At 25.4% G+C, this 25,023-nt stretch overlaps 2 protein-coding genes across 4 annotated transcripts in view; both read left to right on the top strand.

The window, feature by feature from the left end:
• Positions 1 to 25,023, top strand: part of lola (longitudinals lacking) — a 176,662-nt gene that overhangs the window by 63,540 nt on the left and 88,099 nt on the right. The window lies entirely within an intron of this gene.
• LOC135959804 (uncharacterized) lies at positions 20 to 24,026 on the top strand. The gene is made up of 3 exons (XM_065510879.1): positions 20 to 276; positions 699 to 927; positions 23,425 to 24,026. Exons 2-3 carry the CDS (start codon positions 900 to 902, stop codon positions 24,021 to 24,023), a joined length of 627 nt encoding a protein of 208 aa, XP_065366951.1. The 5' UTR covers positions 20 to 276; positions 699 to 899; the 3' UTR covers positions 24,024 to 24,026.

Below are 25,023 nucleotides of genomic sequence, written 5' to 3'. Positions count from 1 at the left end.
CATGATCATCACAATCACCGCAATAATCAATCATTTCATAGCGTGTCATTTAGCTCATACTCTCGTCTTGATATCAATATAAACCAAAAATCCCCAGCTTGTTTAACTTAAAAAAAAATATAACGCCAGTGCTCGCTTGCTCAATATCTAGAATAGACTGCTCATTTTGCGCCAAAAAATCCTTACAACAAATAAATATCAACAACACCATAAAAAAATCACCAACACCACTAAAACAAAACTCTCTCTCTCTAAAAAAAACTCAAACCAATAACTGTAAATATCATTTTTTTTAAATATTATTATTTTTAAATTATTCTATTTATATTATTTTGTTTTGTTTTATAAATACTTTTTCTACCATTTTCTTTTTAAAATAATTAAATTAAAAACCTAAAACAACGTGCTTAAAAACGCATTAAAAAAAAAATAGTTAATTTTTCTCTTTATACAAACTTTTGCTACTCTTCTACTAAAAAAAAAAATAATTCCAAAATAATTTTTTTCCTTAAAATACAAAAAAAAGAAAACACTACAAAATAAATATAATTTTCTTAATATTAAATTTAATTACTAAATATTTATTATAATTTATTTTATTGTATTTAATAACAAATGACAAAATACCAAAAAATCTAAATATTTGTTTTCTCTTTCTTTTCAAAAAATAAAAATAAAAAAACAACATATATTTTTAGCTTGTGGTGCCAGCAGCTGTTCATCGTCATCTTTATCAAATCCTGGCAACTCAAATTGTCAAACATCACCGCCTCCACCACCCCCTCAGTCACTGATACGTGACTATTGGTATGAATTGAAATTTTCGGATTTATTTAAATTTATCAATGCCGATGGTCGCTATCAATGTCCACGTTATAATTGTTTAAAAAGTTATAAAGATGCTAGCTCTCTACAGCGACATATCAGGTAAGTCGTACAATTTTCAATACTAAATTAATTATTTAAGTCTACACAACTTCATTTTAATTTATAAGTCATACTATCGTTTAATTCATGTTTCAAGTTTTGTCTTTTCACCATAATAATACTGTTGACCTTTGACTCAATACATAATACTTAGCTTAATATATTAAATGATTCGAAAATTATTAAATCTTATAAGAAAGTAATATTGTTTGTAGGAATAAAAAGTCATGTTAAGTAAATCAACTGGTTTTTAAACCAATAATTTTTGAATTCTTAAAATTGTTATAAAAAATTCACTTTCACTAACCATCACATAGTGGTTCCTGTTAACAGGGAGGGCTTCTTATATTCAAATAAATTTTGAAAACCATTAAAATTAGCGCATTAGGTTTGATGATTTCTAATGAATTCTTTGCAACACTTGGCCTTTTTCCTCAAATATTTCTGATTCTAAGCTGGGACAGACAGCCATACCCAACCTTTAAAATATCAGTGATTTGTAATCTCTTAATAAATGTCAGATGTTGTTGATAAAAGTACCAAAAACATATAAATTCAGCAGTCTCTTCAAATGTTTAATACAAATACATCCATTGAATCCATTTTTAGAGCAATCACTGAAAAGCTGGATGCTGATGCTCTCTCTCCCTCTCTCTCTGCCTATCACTGGCCTAACGCTGTACTAGGCAATACGAATGACCATAATTGCATTGTAACGAATGTGAGCGAAACACAAACGATCTGGATAGTGTTTTCTATCAATAGCAATTACAGACAAATCTATATTAATAAATATTCCAACCCCTTAGCTTTTTAAAACTTCCTGAGAACGATGTCCGTACGTTCGACTGGCTTTTCATATAATATCTTGATTTTAATTGGAACCACACCAACTTTCTTTCAGACAAAGCCATATTAATCAATATTCCAACTTTCTGAGAACGATGTCCTTCCAATGCATAGCAAAAATCTCATTGGGGCTGTCGACATGGTTGCCAATATTGTTTTTGTTTTATTTTTGATGCTCTCTCTAGAGATCGTCTCATATTTTCCTGATCAACATAGTGTTTTTTTGAAAATCAAAAAGTACGACAGTTTTTAATTTTTCAGTTAAAAATGTACAGATCGCAATTTTGAATGATAATTTGAGCAGATTTTGCGTTTTTTCTTTCGCCTCTTTTATTATTGTTGCTCTCTTTGGAGATCCTTTTGTTCTTCTAACATTTTCCTGATCAAGAGTTTTCGTGGAAGTCAAAAAGTAACGATAGTTTTAAATTTTGTTTAGTGTCCCAATTTTAATCATGCTGTAAACCTAGAGCGCAAAGTTCAGGTAGCAAAGTTTATGATAATTTGATCAAATTTGACATTTATCGCTTCAAGGACGAAGCCTAGGAAATGGAAATATACAGCCCAATTATGAATAAAAATTCCCCCGGAATTTTCTCCCTTTTCTCATTTTTCCTATTCAAATTCAATGGGAAAAAACTCCCGCGGAATTTTTTATTCATAATTGGGCTGATAATTTCAACCTAGTCCTTCCTGAATAGGCGTTTTCCATGATAAATGTTTGAACTACTAAACTATATAGAGCCCACTTCTGGAAATCACTTTAACTAGATACTATTCGAGAGAAATAAGCTCCAAGTGCACAGAATTCATAATATAATTGGACATAGCTCCCATATAGGCCCTCTAGAACCACCGGAAATTACCACACCAATATAAAATTCAACACATTTAGACATGTATATAGAAATCATATTGCAAATCTGTCCAGAATTGGTCTTAGGTCAAATATTAGGGCCCTTTCTGAAAATCACTTAAATTCGTATAAATATTGATATAAAATTTAACAAAAAATATTGTTTATATATAAAACACACACACCACTTAGTTTTATGATGATATCTCTGTAATTGTATATATTTTCCATCTAAGGCGCACTTTCTAAATTAATTTTAATCAAAAAACTTTCAAAACTTTTAGTAATGAGAAAGGTCAGCTAATACACTAACAAATTTTATATGGAAATATAAATAGCTTTTCACTAAAGATTTTAAAGAAAAAGCTTTAATTTTGTTCATCTTGTTACAAAAGCTTTTTTCAAGTATTTAATATATTTATTCTTCAGAAGCTTTTGGTTCATTAATATGAGTTTTTAAAACATCAGGCTGTTTATAAAGCTTTTCTCTAGCGACTATAATGAAAAATCTTAATTTTTTTTAAAACGCTTTTTTCATGTATTCAATATATTTCTGCTTCAGAAGCCTTTGGCTCATTATTAAAGAGATTTTAAAAATATAGCTTTAATTTATTTTATAAAGCTTTTAAAACATCTATACACCCTAACGAATTTAAAGAAAAACTTTAATTTTGTATAAAAGTTCATCTCGTTACAATAGCTTTTTTCAAGTTTTCAATATATTTCTTCTTCAGAAGCCTTTGGTTCATTATTATAGAGTTTCTAAAACATCAGGCTATTCATAAAGTTTTTATCTAATGATTTTATAGAAAAAGCTTTAATTTTTTTACAAAAGCTTTTTTCAAGTATTCAATATATTTCTGCTTCAGAAGCCTTTGGTTCATTATTATAGAGTTTTTAAAACATCAGGGTATACGTACAAATTTGTTCTAACAATTTTAAAGAAAAAGCTTTAATTTTTTAAAAAAGTTTTTACAAAAGCTTTTTGCAAGTTTTCAATATATTTCTTCTTCAGCAGCCTTTGGTTCATTATTATAGAGTTTTTAAAACATCAGGCTATTTATAAAGCTTTTCTCTAATGATTTTATAGAAAAAGCTTTAATTTTTTTACAAAAGCTTTTTCACGTATTCAATATATTTCTCCTTCAGAAGCCTTTGGATCATTATTATAGAGTTTTTAAAACATCAGGTCATATTTAAAAATTTGCTAACAATTTTAAAGAAAAAGCTTTAATTTTTTAAACAAGTTTTTACAAAAGCTTTTTTCACGTATTCAATATATTTCTTCTTCAGAAGCCTTTGCTTCATTATTATAGAGTTTTTAAAACTTCATGGTATATATAAAGCTTTTCTCAAACGATTTAAAGAAAAAGCTTTACTTTTTTAAAAAGGTTCATCTTTTTACAAAAACTTTTTTTCAAGTATTCAATATATTACTTCTTTAGAAGCTTTTGGCTATTTATAAAGCTTTTCCCTAATGATTAAAAAAGCTTTTACTATTTAAAAGAGTTTTTCTTAAGTTTATTTTCATACAAAAGCTTTTATAAGTATTCTAAATATTCTTCTGAAGCCTTTGGTTTAATATTTCTTAAATTTTTTGTAAATAAATAAAAATTTTGGACATCTGTCAATACCTTTTGTAAAGTTTTCTTAAAATTTCCAAAAAAAAAGCTTTTATAAATAAAGCTTTTCTCTAAATAAAACTACCAACGATTAGTTTAAGCTTTAAGCTGATGTACTAACATATCATCTAAGCTTTATGTTAAGACAAGCTTTAAGCTAAAGCTTATTTATACCACACTTAATGCATGCTCAAGCCACCCCACACCCATGCTCTCGTTCATCTATTTTAAGCATTTTTTTTAACATGAAACATAAACATTTGTGTAAAATTTCTTACCATCTTGTTGTTATTCTTTTCATTTCTCTACTTTTTTCCACAATTGAAAACGCAAATCACAAAAAAAAACGAAAACAAAAAAAAAACGAAAACAAAAAAAAAACGAAAATCAAAAAAATAATAATCAATTGCGTGGTGGCCTTTAGATATGAATGTGGTGGTCAGAAAAAATTCCGCTGCCTTATGTGCGGTAAAGCATTTTCACAAAGCTCCCACCTAAAACGACACCTGGAATCTGGTGTCTGTGTTAAATATTACTTATGAGATAATGTTTTCTTTAAAATAACATAGAATTAGCAAAAATTTCATAATCATAATAATTATTATTATAATAATTATAAATATAATTATAATTGTAATAAAAAAAAACTGTCTAAGAAAAACAAAAAGAAATTAACACCAAAAATACAAAAAATGAAACAATATATAAAAAAAACAATTTATAAAATTAGTAAAACAAAACCAAGTACCAAATATAAACAAAATACACATAGAACAAACAAACAAAAACAAAAAACATATTTAATGAACAAAATAAATAAATTTCATAAATTTGAAATAACAAAACAACCCGGATTGTTAACAAACCAGAAAAGAAAATGAGCTGTTAAAAATTAATTAAATAAATATATATTAAAACAGAAATTAACATACATACAATACAACATATATATTTACCTTAAAAAATATCTAAGTCAAACAAACAACCAACCAAACAAACAAACAACATACAAATGTTAATTAATTTACTGAAACAAAAAAAAATTTATAAATTTTAAAAACAAAACAAAAAACTCCCCCTTTAAAACAAACAAAAAACAATTATATATGAAAAAAAGGATAACAAAACGAATTTATTGGATGCCACATCATCATATTTTTTATTGAAATGAAAAAACAAAAAACAAAAAAAAGTTTAACAAATTATTAACAAAATGAAAAATAAATAATAATATATTATATATTGTTAATTTTTAATAGTCAAATAGTAGTTAATTATAAATTAACCTTAAAACAAATATATATACATAAATTAAACCAAGGAAAAACAAACACATTTAAAAACCAACTCTAGTTTAGTTCAAAATAAAACAATAACAGCAACAACAAATGCAACTACAACAAAATGCAATTTAACTAATTTTATAAAAAAAAATTAATATTTTTCTTTAATTTTTTTTTAATTGAAAGAAATAAATTTAACTAAATTTTAAAGTTAAATTGACCAAAAACAGGCACTCCCTACGATTTTAAAATTCTTTGACTCAAAAAGTATTGAAAATTTTGGCTTTTCAAATTTATTTAAGCAGTTCTATAACGTTTCCCTTATTATAAATTTAAATTTTATCAAGTTTTAGTTAAAATATATTCTCTGCAGGAAATGTCAGTAGTGAAACTGTACTGACTTACTATTGACACAGACATTTAACATGCGCGTGTCATTGGAAGCCTACTACTGAAAAAAACATTTTCAAATTTTAAGTTGGCACAAGTCATTGTTTAAATATTTTTCCCAATGATTCAAATATTTTTCTATTCAATTTCAATTTGAGCTTAATTCACTCAAATCTTAATTCGTAATTTAGAAATAACAGCTAATCATTTCATAAATTTATTCCCTAAATCAAATTCTTTAGCTTCAAATTCAAATAGAATTCATTCATTGTTAAATCAATTCATAATGGAATTAATTCAAAACAGGATTCATTCAACCTTTGAATAATAGAATTTTTTTAAATTCAAATCTAATACAAATTGAATTCAAATACTGTTTTCTTTATTCAATTTGTTTTTAATCATTTATAAATTGAATTTCATTCAAATCTAGTACAAATTAAATTCAAATTTTTTTTCTTTATTCAATTTGTTTTTAATCACTTACAGATTGAATTTGTAATAGAATTGAATTGAAGAAAATTCGAATCATTTAATATTCAATATTAATCTATATTGTAATGAATTTGAATTAAAGAAAACATGAATAATTCAATAGGCAATTAATTCTATAAAGAAATGTATGAATTCAAAACGTTTGGACTATTAAGGAATTAAGCCAACGAATTAATTCGTGATGAATGGTTTAATGGAATTGAATGATGATTTAATCTGGCGAGTTCACAACATTATTAGGTTTAATTAAGGAAATTTAGTAATGTATTTGAATTAAAGAAAACATGAATAATTCAATAGGCAATTAATTCTATAAAGAAATGTATGAATTCAAAACGTTTGGACTACTAAGGAATTAAGCCAACGAATTAATTTGTGATGAATGGTTTAATGGAATTGAATAATGAATTAATCTGGCAAGTTCACAACATTATTAGGTTTAATTAAGGAAATTTAGTAATGTATTTGAATTAAAGAAAACATGAATAATTCAATAGGCAATTAATTCTATAAAGAAAGGTATGAATTCAATACGTTTGGAGTACTACGGAATTAAGCCAACGAATTAATTCATGATGAATGGTTTAATGGAATTGAATGAAGAATTAATTATTTCGAACCTTTGAGCCTGTTCTATAAAGTTTCCTGTAGTCTATACGCTTTTTTAATCTGGCTAGTTCAAGACATTATTAGGTTAGATTAAGGACAATATAGACGAATTCCTCTGCCGAAAATTTTGTCATTGAACTAGCAAGATCCCCAGATTTCACTGCACCAGAGCTATGCGAAGTATCGTAATTAATTGAAGACCTAAAAAAAGACATTGGAGAAGAAATAACAAATCTTTATGTTGAAATATTTAATAAGGGGAAGACAAATACTCTGAAACGTGTATGATACAATCTTTTCATTTTGAAGCAATGGAAATAAAATGTCTTCTAAAGTAAATGCTGCCGAATTCCAGCATTTGGAGTCATTCATGTTTTTTCAATTTTTCAGCAGACGAAAATTTAGCCAGGTCTCCTGATTTGACTTTATCAATGTTATGTAAAGTATCGTAATTATCTGAAGACATTGGCAGTACAAAAAAAGGACATAAGAGATGAAATATCCAATTTATCACTTGAAATATAAAGAAAAGTGAAGTAAAATGCACTGAAACATGAGCCATCATTTAGCACTGACATTGGGCTCTTTGCCTTAGTACTTAGCCAAAGCTATCCATTCAATTGAATTTAAAAGTCTGCTAGGCAAATTCCGCTTAGTGCATATTTTAAGATCATTTTGGGATCATTTATTTATCAGCAACGATCATAAATGAACTAGTTTCAGTTTCCATCTTTACTTTGGTAATTTTGTTTTATTAACTCGGGAACTACACTTTTGATCGGGTTCAATGTATGGTTCAATTTCGAATAGTTTTCCTTCATATTGTGATCTAAAACAGTTGGATACTAAAAAATTAAAAAATTTGTTTGTAATCTGGCTACTCAAATTTCAAATTTCGTTATTTAGTTATGCAATATTTTTGTGTTGGGACACCAGTGTCCCCATGGTCGTCAAAGGGTTAAGAACTGTTAATTCTAAGGAGTAAAGTAGTTCTTTTATTTTATCTAAAGCAATAGTCTCAATTAAAAAAAAATCTATAAACTTTCCTTGTCACCAAAATCCAATACGATCGCAAACGGAATTAATTTCGTAGTTTGCTTTTTCAGATAAAGTGTTCAGTTTTCTAAGTTTAATTTATAGTTATTTTTAGTAAATTTTTAATAAACCTAAATTACTTTGACCTTTGTTTCAATATATAAAACGTTGTCAAATTAAAATCGTATCGGGAAATAAGAAAATTAAACAGAATCTGATGAAATGAAAACAAAATCGGTCGGAATAATAACTACAGACTTGAAAACATTCTGAAGGCAATGTGTGATAGGCCTGATTTTAAATCTAGCTACTTTACAACAACAAAAGGACTTCGAAAAAAGAAGATAATTCAACTCAAAAAGAGTAAAGAGATTCTGTTGTTTTTTTATAATTGTGATTATAACTATAGGTAACTAAGGAAAAAGAACTTGCAAAGAAGCGATTTAGTTCAATTTCGAATAAAAAACAATTCAATTAAAGGAGTAAAGAAGTACTAGAAATGATTATGCTCCACTGAAATTGAAGTTATGCTCTTAATGTGAAAATAATGAAACAATGAAATGTCTGATATATTTAAAGTTATTAAAATTCAAACTAAAAGACTAGTTACAATATTTAAGTGACTTTGTTTAGCTGTGCTTCTGAGCGAAAATCCATTCACTGCAATAGTTTTCTAGCTATCACGGAGGTTTTAGCTCAAATTGAGAATGATTTGAAATCAAAGCCTTTCTCAAATGCCTACATTTGAGAATACTTTGATATTAATTGAAAATAATAGCTTTCTCAGCAATTAGGGATGGATGGCTTTTCTCAAATGGTCCTAAAAATACGATGAAAGTTTTGAAATTTTTAGCTCAAATTGAGAATTATTTGAAATTAAAGCCTTTCTCAAATGAAAGCGTTTGAGAATAATTTGATAGTACATATATGAAAATAATAGCTTTCTCAACAATTAGTGGTGGCTTTTCTCAAATGTTTTCAAAGATTTGATTAGAGGTTTGAAACTACATTTGATATCAAATGAAAATGTCATAACTTTTCAAAGGTCCGGCTCACACATAGAAACTTAAATTATACTAGCATGAGTCTGAGAGAAAAAATAATGGAGATAAACAAATACCAATCCCATCAAACATTCGATATTTTTTTCGAATAATTCTCTAATGAAAACGTTTGTAAAATTATCGAGAATTTTTAAAATACGAATCTCTATCATTATGGCTAATGATTCGTCATTAATATCGTTCTTTGACCTTTAAGAATGAAGGGTTTGCTGCCACAAACTGAGAGACAGATAAATAAATACCAACCTCTCCAAATATTCGATAATTTATTCGAATAATTCTCGAATGAAAAATGAACATTTGAGAAGTTTTTGAGAATTTTTTAAAATACGAATTTTCACAATACCGAATATTCTCTAGAAATTGTGGAGAATTTTTGTAATAGTAAACAAATCTCGATGATTATGGCTAAAGATTTGTCATTGATATCGTTCTTTAACTTTTTAGAATGAAGGTTTGATTGCTACAAACTGAGAGACAGATAAATATTTTTCGAATCCTTAGCCATAGTAGTTCCACAAAATTTATAAGAGAAACGTTTGCCTAAAGTTAGGTGTTTGTAAAAGCATCAAGGCGACACAGCCAAATCGTATGAATGGGTTCGTTCAAGTGCCAATATCTGGTTTAGTGCCAATATTTTATGAGTTTAATTTTATAGCTATTGAAAAGTTCTTTAAAATTAAAAAAAAACTATTCCAAAATCGATAAAATTGCTAGCTATGTAACATTTAAACCGAGACTAGAGTTACATATTTGATTAGCAGAGCCTTGGGAAATCATTTTCCACAATTTCAATAGAGCGTTTTGAAAGTACTCTGTTTTCAGTTTTGATTTTAATTCTAAAGTAATTCAAAGAAAAACCAATTATTTAGTTTAACAACATGTAACTTTGTCAATTAGCTTTCTAATTTAGTTAAATTCGAAAATTAGAAAAGAAAGAAAACTTAGTTAAACTAATATAACAAACAACTAATTTTTTTTTTTTTAGAGAAATTGCATATTATTTTTTTTTAAAAAAAGAAAGAGAAAAACCAAATAAGTAAAATTATATACATACATACTATATAAACATACTTTACATACATATATACATAAATTTAATGAAAAAAATATATGTAAAGAAAACGTACTGTGTTTATTTGTTGCCAAATATATACAAAACACATCAATAATTCTACTACAAATGAATAAAAATTGAGATATTATATATTATTTATACATTCTTATATAAAAAAGAAAATCGAAGAAATATATAATACAAACAAAAATATACTCACATTTCATATACATAAATACAAACAATTTATATACATTATAAATAGGTATATAATTAATGAAAAGAAATCTTTAAATATATTTTCTTGTTATTTTTTTTTAAACTTCATTCAAAACAATTTTAATATCAAACAATTAGTCAATTCTAAGTCAACTTAAACCAAAAAGAAAATGGGAAATTATATTTAAAGATTTTATTAGCCCAACCCTCCTAAAAATAGGCAACTTTATAATGAAAACAACTTACCGCTAAAAACAGGCAATACAAAATGAAATTTTAACTGGTCATACATACATAAATACATATAGATATATTGAAATGATGAAGAAGAAGAATAAGGAAGAAGTTTGTTACGTTAGAAATGTATAAAAAAAAGATTTAAAGAAATTGTTGAAGTTTTTTTTTTTTTAAAAAGCCTAAAATAAAATAATTGTAAAAGTGTTTTAAATGTCAGAAGAATGTTTGTTATACATGTGTTTGTTAAATGGTAAAATATATAAAAAAAATTGAAAAAAGTACTGTTTGTTGTTGAAACGAAAAAAAAAGAAAATAATAAATTTAAAAAAATTAAAACACTACTCGTTCATCTATAACAAAAATGTAGTTACTATTAAAACAGAAATCATAATAATTTAAAATTTACACTAAACCACAACTTTTTAAACAAAATGAAATGACAAAACTATTTAAACCTCCTTAAAAATTTATTAAAAAAAGAGCTTAAATATAAAAAAAAGCCTAAAAATTCATAATAAAATTTTAGCAAATTTTGATAAATTTATTTCATATAATATGAAAAAGATTTTGAACTCTAAAGGAAAAATTTTATTATGAATTTAACAGTTAGTTCCATTTGCAGTTAATTTTATTTAAATTTTTCTAAAATATTTTTTAAATGAATGTTAAATTTTCTTTACAAATATTTCAGTTTTAAGTCAGTGTTTAATATTGAATACTTTTTTCAAAATTTAATTTTTTTTTTTTTTCAAAATTTAAAATTTTTTTTTTCAAAATTTTAAATTTTTTTTTTCAAAATTTTAAATTTTTTTTGTTAATTTTTTTAAATTAATATTACATTTTCTTTAAAAATATTTCATTTTAAAGTCAGTTCTAGATTTTGAATTCGTTTTTGGAAAATAATTTTTATGTGTTTCTTTTTTTTTCTTTAACAATTTCTAGTTCACAATCATGAGATTTTTCTATATTTTTTGTTTTGTCAATAATTTAACAAACAAATTACAAACTTCAAGTGTTTTTATAACATTGGCACAATACCGGATATACAAAAATGAAAGCATTCTTTAAAAAAAAACGTAGAACTTTATGATCGATATTGCTTTTACAACCCACATCTAGTTTACATTTTCTATTTGATTTTTTGGAAATCTTAAAAGCAAATGTAAATATTTTCACTTAATTTACTTATCTTGTTTGAATATGTGATCAAATGTAATTCTCAAAGGTTTCTCAAGGGTTACTCGAGCCTTTATACAGCATGGAATTTCAAATTTCAATTTGATGTCAGATGTTATTCACAAAGCATTCTCAAACCTAAAACTAATGCTGAGTTTATGAAAAAGCATTTCAAAAATTATCTAGATTTGAAAACAATTTGAGAATAAAGCTTTGTGTATAGGGCCATAGAATAAAATATATATATAGAATCGTTACTGAGAGACTAAAAACCTAAGTCTGCTGTCAAAAACCTAAGTCTTGCAACAACAACAAATTACATGTAAATTAATGAATTTTGTTTGGGAGGCCCTAGGCTGTTAATATATTTTACTCACCGTTCTTCATTTTCAAATATATATAAAATCCTTCTCAAACGTTTGTTATTTGAAGAAAAGATTTGGAATCAAATCAATCATCAAATTTGACATTTAGCAAGGATTTTGTATAGTTTTGAAATAGATTTGGAAACAATATGATAAGACTAGCTTATTCTCAAATATTTATCAAATGATTTTCAAACGTTTGATATTAGAGGAATGGACTTGATTTCAAATCATTCTAAATTTGATATGACTGTTCTTCGCTTGATTACAAAAACTGGCAAAAAAAGTATTTCAAAAATTCAATTGAGTATTTTAAATGATCTTTAATGATTGTTTCAGCTATAATTAGCAAGTTTTAAACGGTTTCTTTTGACTCTTCTTTAAATTTTTTTTGTTAAACTTTAATAGTGTATAATTTGTTTCGATAAATGTAAATTTCAAGTGCCAAAAATTTGTTGAGATTTTTAATCTATTTTTAAATCTATGAATAAAAATACTGCAACAAAATTGATTAGTTTTAAATTTTCTATAATTCACAAGTGCCAAAAACATGAATTTACTATCAAAATTTATTTAAAATTTAAAGAAGATCTAGAGATTAAATCCTATAGAATTTTTGTTTGTTTTTTAATAATAAATAAATACAATTTAAATGACCAACATTTTCAGCCACTCATAACTTAATAATGACTTGTTACTTTTGAATAACTTACTTTTCAATGACTACTACATACCATCTGCATTACTTGGAAGTTGTCAAATAATGGCTTATTAATTGGTTTATTTTCTAGTCATTAAATTCAGCTTATTCTGTTTTTACTGACAACAGCTTTTGTGAGACCTAACTATCAATGAGTTATTAAAGTCATTACTTGTAAGTAGTTTTAGTGGTATCGAAACTTGGAAAATTCGACTTTTGAGTAGGAATACATAAAATATACTGCCAAATGCAGGACGAAACAACTATTTAGGCATAAAATCCAAACATTACTAAACAACTTCTTGGTAATGTAATCAGTAATGTCATTGCCATGGTTTTGCCAGGCTATTTATAAAATGTTGACATGCAGATGAAGGGGTAATTTCTTGCTTAGGAAATGCTATTTGCAAATACGTAGATCAAGGTCTACTCGTCGATTATATATGGCAACCGAACTTCAGAGTGTAACCACAAATTTCTGATTGCCAATTTGGCAACAGAAAATGCTTGCTGTCAGTTGTCATCTTTAATACCATTTTGTAAGCTGTCAACCCAACTTTAGTTCGGTTGCCATCCATAATAGATCAACTAGTTTCTTCGGAAAAGCTATTCCAAATACAGGATGATACAACTATTTATGCGTCAAATAAAAAGCCAAAATTTACTAAACTACTTCTAAGTAATGTAGACAAAGTGTATTAGTCAGTAATGTCATTGCCAAGTTTTTGTTGGGGCTATCCAATCCACAATGTGGACATGCAGGTGAAAAGCTAGTTCCATGCTTTTGTTAAATACGCAGATCAAGGTCTAGCTTTTTCGGAAAAGCTATCCCAAAGTGCGGGATGACACAACTAAAGCAATTCATTACTAAACTACTTCAAAGTAATGCTTACAAAGTATGTTACTCAGTAAAGTCATAATGGTATTATCAAGTTTTCGCTGCTATATATTCAGCCCAATTATGAATAAAAATTCCCCGGGAGTTTTTTCCCTTTTCCCATTTTTCCTATTCAAATTCAATGGGAAAAAACTGCCGGGGAAAAAACTCACGGTGAATTTTTTATTCATAATTGGGCTGATTAAGTTAAGGGACTAATTTTTTAAAATCAACTGTGTTTCAATAAAACAATACTAGGGAAAAGTTTGAAATTTGAAGCCAATAAGCATCAAAGACCCAAAAATTCAAGCACTTGAACATATTGTTGGAATTTGACTTGAATGCAATGTTTTAAATGTTTTAAACTTGAAAAATATTTGAAAAAATTAAATATTTTTCAAACCAAAACATATGGCTTGAATTTATGTTTCCTTTTAACTATAACTCAATTGCTTGACTATAATTCAAGGCTTGAATTACACTTGAATTCCAGTAAAAAGGCTTAACGTTTCATAAATTGAGGTTCTAATTACTTATATTGTTCTAGACTTAGATGCTGATTCAAAAACACTTTTTCACATCAAATATTCACCGCTATTCTGTATCCAGTGACTTCAAAAACTAGCGATTTTCAAAAGCGAGTAATTGACAAATTGATGTTCTGAAACATGTTTGTGTACAAGAAAGTAAAACTATTTACAAAACACCAAATCATATGAATTCGTTTTAAAATCAAAAATGTTACTCGGATTCGATTTACAGAACAAAGGGGATTATTTGAAAACTGAGAGATTTTCATACAAAATATTTGAAAATTGTTTTCCGATCGTGTTGCTGAATCAGGCCCTTAGACTGAAGTTGTTGCACATCTCTCTTTAAAATATAGCAGGATGTTTTTACTGTTATAAAGTAGAGAGAGAAGGAGAACTTTTAAATAAATTTAGAGCAAATTATAATTTAAAAATTTGATAACTAGTTTATCATGATAAAATGTTGTAAAATATTGGATACAAAACTTTATTTACAATTTCAAAACCAGACTAATCTAATAACTTGCATAAACCAAATGAGGTGACGACCTAAACGATTAAATAACATATTAGTTATCATCTCAAATTTCAATAGTACTAAATAGATATCGTATAATCTTAAGGAGGGCCCTTAATATTTTTGAATATTTCAACTAAATATCTATGGAAATCTTAAAAGCCCCCTTATCAAATGAGATATACTTACACATAAACTTATATTTAGAAGTTCCCTATACAAATTTCAAATTCTGACTTGGATATCGGTTGCTAAATCTGTTATACTTTCATAATTTTTTTTTGTTTTTTATTTTTCTTTTATTACAAAATTTAGTACAAATTATTTTCGCTTTTATTTTCCTTAATAAAATAAAAAAAAAATTGATAATTCATTTACAAACAATTGACATTTAAAACAATTCAAATGAACAAATGCAAACAGAACTCTAATACAAAGTAAAAAGAAAAACATTAACTTATTAATTAATTAATTGTTTTGTTTTATAATTTAGTCAAATTTATACTCAATTTAATTATTAATTATACATATTATAAACTTACATTTAAAACAAAACAACAATTTCAAAACATAAAAGTTAATGATTATATATTTGTTGATTATTACTAACTAAAACCCAAATTATAATAATAATAATAATTAAAACAAAATATATATTTAAAAGAAAAACCATATAATTTATTTTTTAGTCAAAATAATATATTTAAACCAATAATATTAACTAATTATATATAAAAAATAAAGAAAATTAAAAAAAAAACATAGAAAATGAGTGCCATTATAAAAAAGTTTTTAAAAATCTTTAAAACATAAATATTAAGTTTTGAAATCTAATTTTTTCTTTCGTTAATTTGTTTTAATTATATTTTTTGTTTGTTGTTTTTTGTTAAAAAAAAATAAAAATTAAAATAAATAAATACAATTTAATTAATTTAAACACAATGTGCTCTAACATTAAATGTTATTTAAACAGAGAAATTATAATAAAGAAAATGAAAAGAAAAATAAATTTTATTTAAAAAATAAAATTTAATTATACAATATAAACAAAAATATATATATAAAGAATATATTTATTTGTTACTCGTTGTTAAGTTTTAAAATTTAAATAAAGAATTTTTAAATTTTATGAAAAGTATAAAAAAAATTATAAAAAGAATTAAACAAAATATTAATTATTATTATAATAACACTGAAAGTATAGCTAATAATTTTTAAAACAAATTTTTAAGACATTGTTTTCTTTTTTTTTTTGTTAAAATTATAAAATTATATTTTCTGAATTGAATTTTTTGTTAAACAAAAAATATTTTTTAAAATTAATTTTTAAAAGGGGAAAATATTTTAAAACTCGAATTAATTTTATTTAAAAAATTATTTATAAAAAAAACCGTTAAATTTAAAGTAATTAAACAATAATAATATTAATTAGTAAGAAATTTAGAAAAGTTGTTGAATATTTTAAAATATTAAAAGAAAATTTACTTTGAAAAATAGTTTTGTTTAAAACAGTTTTAGATTTTTTCAAACAATAAAACATTTTTCAAATATTTATATGTCAAAGATCACCCAGGTTCGTGTTTCGAAGTTCCTAAATTGAGAAGCATTCAAACCTTTGCATATTTACAAAATCAAACGGAATTTTATTAAAACTACGTTCTCTGAACCCTATCAATAACTACGGATCTGTCAATGATCACCTGGGCGAATACTGAGTAACTCAATTTGAAAACGAAAATGTTCAAAAATGCGTGCTAAATACATTGAAATTCGAAAAGATTTCCTTTCGAATCGAATTAGGGAGTTAACCTGGTATTTATATCGTGATCGTGTTTCGATGATCCCGACAAAGAATTTTTGTTCAAACTACGTTCGGAATCCTTTCGATAATTACGAAATTTAAAGTAATCTGTCAAAGATCGCCTGGTAAAAAAAAGCTTATGATTAAAAAATGCTAAAATCTTTATTGAAATGTAGAACCTACTTGTTCTTTTAATTGCTGTAGTCATAAAAACCTATAAATATAAACAAATTCACTTAAAAATATGGCATGTTCTCTTTGTGCCGGTCACTGATTTAATAAATTTTCGTCTTTTTTTTCTTCAAAAAGATGAATATTTTTTATACAAATTCAAACAAGAATTCAAGTTTGTTCTTTTAAAAGTCATAGAAATATGTTATTTGAAAAAAATACACTTACAAAAGTGTCAAGTTCACTTTGTGCCGGCCACTGATTGCCTTTTTTCTACAAAAGCCGGAAAATGCATTATCTTTATGTTTCGTTTACTAATTTAAACAGTTTTGGCAGGGCTTTTACATAAAAAATATGCTGTAGCCGGCAAAGGCTTAGACAATTCTAATTAGAAACAAATTTATTTACAAATGTTTCAAGATCGCTTTGAGCCGGCCACTGATTAACAAAAATGTGTCTTGTTTTTTATGTAAAAAAGAAGGGGTAGAGAAATCTATTTACAAATGTTGCGTGATCCCTTGATATACAGTAGCCGAAAAAGTGGTAAACAAATCTAATTAGAAACAAATACATTTACAAATGAGGAGTGATCCCTTTGTGCCGGCCACTGTATTTTCAAAATGTTTGAGTTTTTTTTATTCAGTCTATTTACTGTTTATTTTACAGTGACAATGGCATATTTTAACATAAATGCATACATATTTTTATCGTGAAAATTAAGCTAAAAGTAAGTCAAAATTTAAATGTAAAATATTCTAGATTTGAAAATGAAAATTTTTGAAATTTTTATGATTCATACATTGATATTTGAGAATATTTCAATTCGAATCCTATTATGGAGTAAGAGCTCTGTATTTTCAAAATATTTGAGTTTTCTATTCAGTCTATTTACTGTTTATTTTACAGTGATAATGGAATATTTTGACATAAATGCATATTTTCGCATAAATGCATATTTTCACATAAATGCTTATTTTGACATAAATACATACTTTTATCGTTAAAATGAGGCTAAAACGTATACATATAAATAGAAATGTAAAATATTGTCAATTTGAAAATGGACATTTTTAAAATTTCTACAATTCATACATTGAAATTTTAAAATAATTCCTTTCGAAGCGTATTACGGAGTAAGACCTCTGTATTTTCAAAATGTTTGAGTTTTTAATTCAGTCTATTTACTGTTTAATTTACAGTGTTAAGGCATATTTTGACAGAAATTCATGTTTTGACGTAAAAGCTTATTTTCACATAAAAGCATATTTTGACATATAAATGCATATCTTGTTATATTTATGTTAGAAGGTTACATTTTTATAATATAACACAACTTTTTAATACAGTATAGACTGCTTTTCATATGAAAAATTCTAATATAACATTTTAGATAAAAAATAATAAGAAAATTTATTTAAAAAAAAAATATTTTTCAAAGTAAACTTTCTTTATTTTTTTAAAAAAAAAAAATAGAAAACAAACATAAAATGTTTACTTTAAGTTAATAAAATAATTACAAATTTTTTCCTTGTTAATTTTTTTTGTTTATTATTTAAATAATTCTTATATTTTAAAGCTTTTATTTTTTAAAGAAATTGTTAATTTTATTTTTTTGTTTCATATCTACATATTTTGTTGTTATTAATTATTTTTAATTCTATATTGTTTTATTTGTTAAAAAAATAGAGAAAACAAAACAAAATATAAAATATTAATATTATTTTTTTAGTTCTATAAGAATTGTTATTGTTATTTAAATATTTATCATATATACAAATTACATAATTATATTTAAAAACAGAAAGAATATATTAATTATAATAAAATGGAAAATAGTTTTTAAACAGAGAGAAATTAAGAAAAAATAGTTAAAGAATATAAAAAAAATAAATAAATGACGAACAATATACTCCAAAGAAAACAACCAAAAATATATACATTTATAAAGAAAATGAAAGCAAAAAAAAAATGATTAATAAAACAAAAACCATATTATATATTATATACAATAAAATGAAAAATGGAAATAATAATAATTAAAACATTTACATATACATATATAATTTAAAAAAACAAAACTAAATATATATATTAATATATTACTTACATAATATACAAAGAAAAACGAACAAAAAAATAGTCAAAAGTTATAAAACTAACTAACAAAATAAACAAAATTATTTTAACGGATGCCATATTGAATTAGTGACAAAAATACAAAACTTTACTTTTTATTTATTATTATTACATATCTTTTTTTTTGTAAATTTTTTTAGTTTTTTTAAAAAAAATATTTGAGAGATTAAACGTTAAAACTAAAACAATATAATAATAATAATAAATAATTGTTAACAAATTTATATACATACATTACAGAATAGAACTTGAAACATAAAATGATATTCTTAGTACCTATTACAATAAACAAACCGAAAATAAAATATTGTTTTTAATAAAATTTAATTATTAAGAATGCAAAACAAATTATATATACATGTTTATATGTATCTTATATAAAAATACATACATTTTAGAAACAAAATTTTGTGAGAAAAAATCATGGTTTTAACATATTTAACTTTGTTTAGCTATAAATTTCAAAACTTATTTAAATTTTAAAAAATTTATAGGTTATAATTTATACATAACCTCCAAAAGAAACATGTTGGGGTTAAAATTATACTTCATTACAGTAGAGCAGCAATTTAAAATATGGTTTGTTCTTTAATAAAGGCTGGCTATTAAAATTAACAGAGCATTTAGCTACATTTCTTTAACAAAAAAAAATCATCCTTAACCTCAAAAATTGTGTACTTTTCCCAATTACTTTTAAAAGCTAGTTAAAGCAGTGGTTAGCACTCATAGGCATCAAGGGCCGAGCGTTTTGGTTTATTTTCATGAAAATTAATAAATTAAAAATAAAATTGATGTCTCAACTAGGTTGGTTGAAAGCTAGCTCGATCCTAAGGCATATGTTTTGAGAAATATAAACACTGAATGAAGAAAAGTGTTTAAAATGTTATTGTACAATATTTGTACTCACAACTACTCCAGCAATAGATTGTTAAAAAAAGTAAAAATAAGGTAAAATATTCTAAAATCTTTATTAATTGTACAAATTTTAAAAACAATTGTTTTTCTTAAAGAAATCTGATCCCGAAAAAATCATGTAAAAACAAATACACTTAAAAAAGTAGCATGTTCTCTTTGTGCCGGCCACTGATTTAAATGATTTTAAATTTTTTCTAACAAAAAAAGTGCTGCATGCATAATAAACATTACATTTGCACATTTGACATTTTCCTTTTGTGCCGGACACTGATTTAAAGCAACAGCAGAGAGCTGAATGGGAAGTTTCAATATATTTAAAATTAATTGAAATAAAACAGTTTAAATTTAAAAAGGACATGTTTTCATAAAATAAAGCATCTCAAAGTGTAATTAGAAACAAATACTTTTACTTTATGCCGACCACTGATTTACAAAATATTTATTTTTTTATTCTAAACCCTTCGCCTGTCCCCCTACAAAAAAAAATTTTGCTGTACGTCCAAAGTTTTTTTGTTAATTGAAAAATAATCAGCCTTATCATGTAAGGCGCAGACGTTTTACGACAACGACAGTTTCGTACTAGATTAATGAAGCAGATTGAATAATTTCTTTAATCTAGTACGAAACTGTCGTTGTCGTAAAACGACTACGCCTTTCATGATAAGGCTGAATATAATTTGTGAATCATATGTGATGCACGGACGTGTGAAAGCAACTGGCTGTGCATCATATGTGATGCACAGGACAGGGAAAGGGTTAAAAAAGTTCTGCAGATGAAAAACGACACATAAAAATGTAATTATAAACATAAATGTGGCATATTAGCTTTGAGTCGGACACTGATTTAAAGCAGAGACAGTTTTTCAATATATGTATTCACTTTATATAGAGCTGGATATGAGAAGTTTTAATATATTTAAAATTAATTGAAATTCAACTGTTTAAATTGACTGATTTTGTTGAAAAATGCATAGAAAAATGTATTAGAAACAAAAACTCTTAAAAATGTGATATTTTCTCTTTGAGCCTGCCACTGATTTCAAAATTTTTTTTTAATTTTATTTATAAAAACAACTGCTGCAGCTGAAAAATGCCCAGAAAAATGCAATTATAAACATCTACATGACAAATGTGGTATGTTCTCATTGTACCGGCCACTGTTTTAAAGAGTTTTCCAATCAAAATATTCACTTAGCAGAGATCTGAATAATTATTATCCCTTATAAGGGAAGTTTAAATAAATATATTTAAAATCTATGGAAATTAAGCAGTTTGAACTTTTAAATACAATCGAATCCAGCTTTTACTACAGAGAGGTGTCACCAGACAGAAAATAATGCTTTCTCTTTTACTTTCAGAATGGGTCCTTTGCTTATATATTTGCTACCTGCTATATAAAGCGAGTTACTTTGATGCACGATAAACTGGGTACAAAAATTCTGGCTTTATTGAAACATTAAAGTTTTCAAAATCTGGTTCAAATATTTGTTAAAAGGAAATTCGGATCTGGTTCGCATGCAGCTCCATCTTTTGAAAGAGGAAATTTTAATAGTTTGATTTAAATTTAATCATTTTAAAAAATTTAACTTTACAATGGAAATATAGTTGCAGTTCCATTTCAGCCTTTTGAAAAAGGGTAAACTTATTTGTTTTACATTTAACAATTTCCAGCCTTAAATTTATTCATTGATTTGAATTTGCTGCTTTTTATAAAGGTTAAGGCAGTCTGAAGGTTCTAAAAATTGAAGACATTTCCTGATCTTTATTAGTAAAAAAACTTGTTACTAGTAGAGTATTTATTCTTTCAAATTGAATACTTTTTAAAATATATTTTATTTAACATAAAACGCTTGTTTGATATCTCACAGAATTTTTTTATGAGTTTTCTTATGTAAAAACCTTGTAAATATGATAAGTCTAGTAAAATTACTACAGTTGGAGAAAACACAACAGTTAAATAAATGAAAATAATGGAGCTCGGTATAAAATGCAAAATGATTTGCAAAAAACAATTTGCATTTCATATTAAACTTCTTTTATGTGATTTACTACACTTAAGCAAATTTGCAAAAAAAATGAATATTGTAAACAAGCCTGGTATATTTGCAAGACCCAATAGTTAAAAATCAATAGGAGAAATCACTCTTAATTGCAAACTAACCTGAAAACCTTTCATATGTTGAAAATCTAGCATAAGTTTTATATTTTGCAGTAACACAACAACAAAATATAGCATTTGCAACATCTGCAAGGTTTGCAAGGTTTGCAAGGGTAGTTTGCAACGAACAGTGATTTCCGCTATTAATTTGCCATACAATTGAAAACTGTTTCCATGCTTTGTTCACCAAATGTAGTAGAATATTTTGTTACTCTTGCAAATATACCATCAAGTGTGAGTGCCGCTATTATTGTTATTATTAGCGGAAATCACTTTCCGTTGCAAACCTTGCATATCTTGCAAATGCTGTATTTGCAACATATGCAAGGTTTGCAGGAGTAGTTTGGGCTCTTGCTACTCTTGCAAATATACTACCATGTGAGATATCCCTTATTATTGAAATTAAGACTGTTGCAAAGTTTTCAAAGGCGTTTCAACTCCCTTTATGTTTCTTGTGGTAAATTTCAATCAAGACAATTTCATAAATTGGCTTTAAAAGTTTTGAAATTTTAAGATACTGATTTTTGAGATAAAATTTACATTCAAAATATATTCTTGCAACAAAGACTAGGAATATATTCCGAATTCAAAGGCTTAAAATCTTTTGTTAATAACTCCAAACTATAAGTTTAACAATTTCAAAATTGTGCCATTTCAAATACGAAATTTTAAATAATTTTTAAATTTCTTGCTAACAATGTTTTATATGTTTAGACCTATTTTTTTTTGTATAAAAAAAATACATCACTGTTAAATATACTATAGTTTTCCCCACATAACCATAACTCCTCTCAATAAAAATAATAACAAAAAAACAAACACTTTAACCCCAACCCACCTTTCCCCCCACATCCTCTACACCCTAACAACAACCACAACAAAAATAATACACTGTTCAAATACCTGTAAGTTTTTTTTCAACAATGAGATTTTATTTATTAATTTTTAAGTTTGTTAAATTAAATTTAAATAAAAATATTTTTTAGTTTTTAAAAGAAAAGAATATAGAAATTAATAAAATAATGAAAAATTTAAAAAAAAAAATAAAACACATAATTATTAATATACAAATGGAAATAAAAAAAGAACGTAATAGGTAACGTTTATATACAATATTATTATATTATATATTTAGTATAAAAAACAACAACAAAAACAAAAAAGAAAATTAATATTAAAAATGAAACGTATTTAATTTTGAGGACAAATAAAAACAACAACAGAAATTTAAAATAAAAAACCAAAAAAAAAAAACAACAACAAAAGAGTTTTATTTCAGAAAAACAAAATCTATATAAAACAAAACTAAAAACAAAAATAAAAAACAAGTAGGTATTATTAGTATTTATTTTTTGAAATTTAAAAAAAAGAATTATATTAATTAAATAAAAATTTTGTAATCCTTTGCTTATACGTTTCTTTTCGATTTTCTTTACAGATCAATTGAAATTTGGTGACAATGATTTCATTATAATGGATGAGCTAAATGAAATCAGCAGTGCCCTGACCAGTACCTCTCACTTGAGTGTGGAAAATGAACGTTGTACCCGTTTGGATTCATGCCAATCTCCCGATCAGTTTTTCGTTAATATGGTCAATGAATTTCTCAATGATGATACCACCACCTTGCCAGATGAGACTTCAAAAACTTCTCCCTTGAATATTGAATATTTGGAAGAGCCCAGCGATAATGGTGTGGAAAGTCTTATAAATTTTCATTGCCTAAATAAAACCACCAAAATAGTGGCATCAACTTCATCATCGTCTTCCGTATCACCTGCAGCCACTACCACCACCACCGGTGCTTTTCGTATTAATGAATTGACTGATGATACAAAAAACATTAACTCCTTGTTGTTGCCAAATTTAAATGAGAATTTACCCAGAAATGTTAAGGAGATTTGCTATCAAAGATTTGGTCGCTTCAATACCAATCTGCCGGCTGAGGTACATAATTTTAAGTGTCATCTGTGTGCGTTTTCATGTGCATGGAAAGAGATATTATTGCAACATTTTCAAGATAAACATCCAACTTAGTTATTTGGAAAAAAAAAGAATTATAAAAGGAATTGAATTAAAAGTGAGTTCAAAAAAGAGTTTAAATTAATTGAAATCGATACCAATAATTACCAAATCCCCAAAAATTCAAGCACTTGAACATTTTGTTGGAATTTTAATTAAATACAAATATAATTATGTTTTAAACTTGAAAAATATTTGAAAAAATTCAATATTTTTCAAACTAAAAACATATGGCTTGTAATACCCCAAATTCAATTGCTTGACTATAATTCAAGACTTGAATTACACTTGTTTTCAACTTGAATTCCAATAAAAATGCTTAATGGGATTTAAAAACTTTATTCTAAATGAAAATATGCTTAAACACAAGCTATTTGATTTGAATTTGTTTTAAATGGTTTTTCATTGTATCTTTTATTAAAAAAATACTAATTAAATAAAATTACATTTAAAAATTTTGTGTTGGATTATAGGATTAACTTGTTGTCTTATAAGTTACCCCAAAGTAAATCGATTCGAAACTAAACATTTTCAAATTTCAATGTGTTATACCGACAAATTCGAACATTTTTATATTCGAAAGAAATCAAAATGAAAGTATGCTTAATTACAAGTTATTTGTTGACTACTAGCTCTAATTTGTTTTTCATTATATCTCTAATTAAAAAAACAATAATTGATTTAAATTACACTTAAAAATTTCAAGTAAGATTAACTTTGTCTTGTCTTCCAACTTATGCCAAAGTAACTCCGTAAATATATTCGAAACTAAACAGTTTGGAATTTCAAATTCGAACATTTTTGTTTTTGAATTGAATCCCATTTTATTTATTCACTTGTCTTTTAAGTTACCCCAAAGTTACTCCGTAAATCGATTCGAAACTAAACATTTTCGAATTTCAATGTTTTATACAGACAAATTCGATATTTTTTTTCCAATCGAAAGAAATCTAAATGAATCTTTAAATGATTAAAATTACACTAACAAATTTCAAGTAGTTACCCCAAAGTTACT

The sequence above is a fragment of the Calliphora vicina genome, chromosome 5 (genome assembly GCF_958450345.1).
Source record: "Calliphora vicina chromosome 5, idCalVici1.1, whole genome shotgun sequence".
Classification (NCBI taxonomy): domain Eukaryota; kingdom Metazoa; phylum Arthropoda; class Insecta; order Diptera; family Calliphoridae; genus Calliphora; species Calliphora vicina.
The sequence above is the reverse complement of the archived record's forward strand: the minus strand, read 5'-3'. Positions and strand labels throughout refer to the sequence as shown.

What these genes read in the sequence shown, in the direction of transcription:
- LOC135959804 (XM_065510879.1), top strand. Translation starts at nt 900, where the DNA reads ATGCTAGCTCTCTACAGCGACATATCAG. An exon ending in TCTCTACAGCGACATATCAG is followed by an intron (nt 928 to 23,424) that starts GTAAGTCGTACA and finishes TTTTCTTTACAG; the next exon opens with ATCAATTGAAATTTGGTGAC.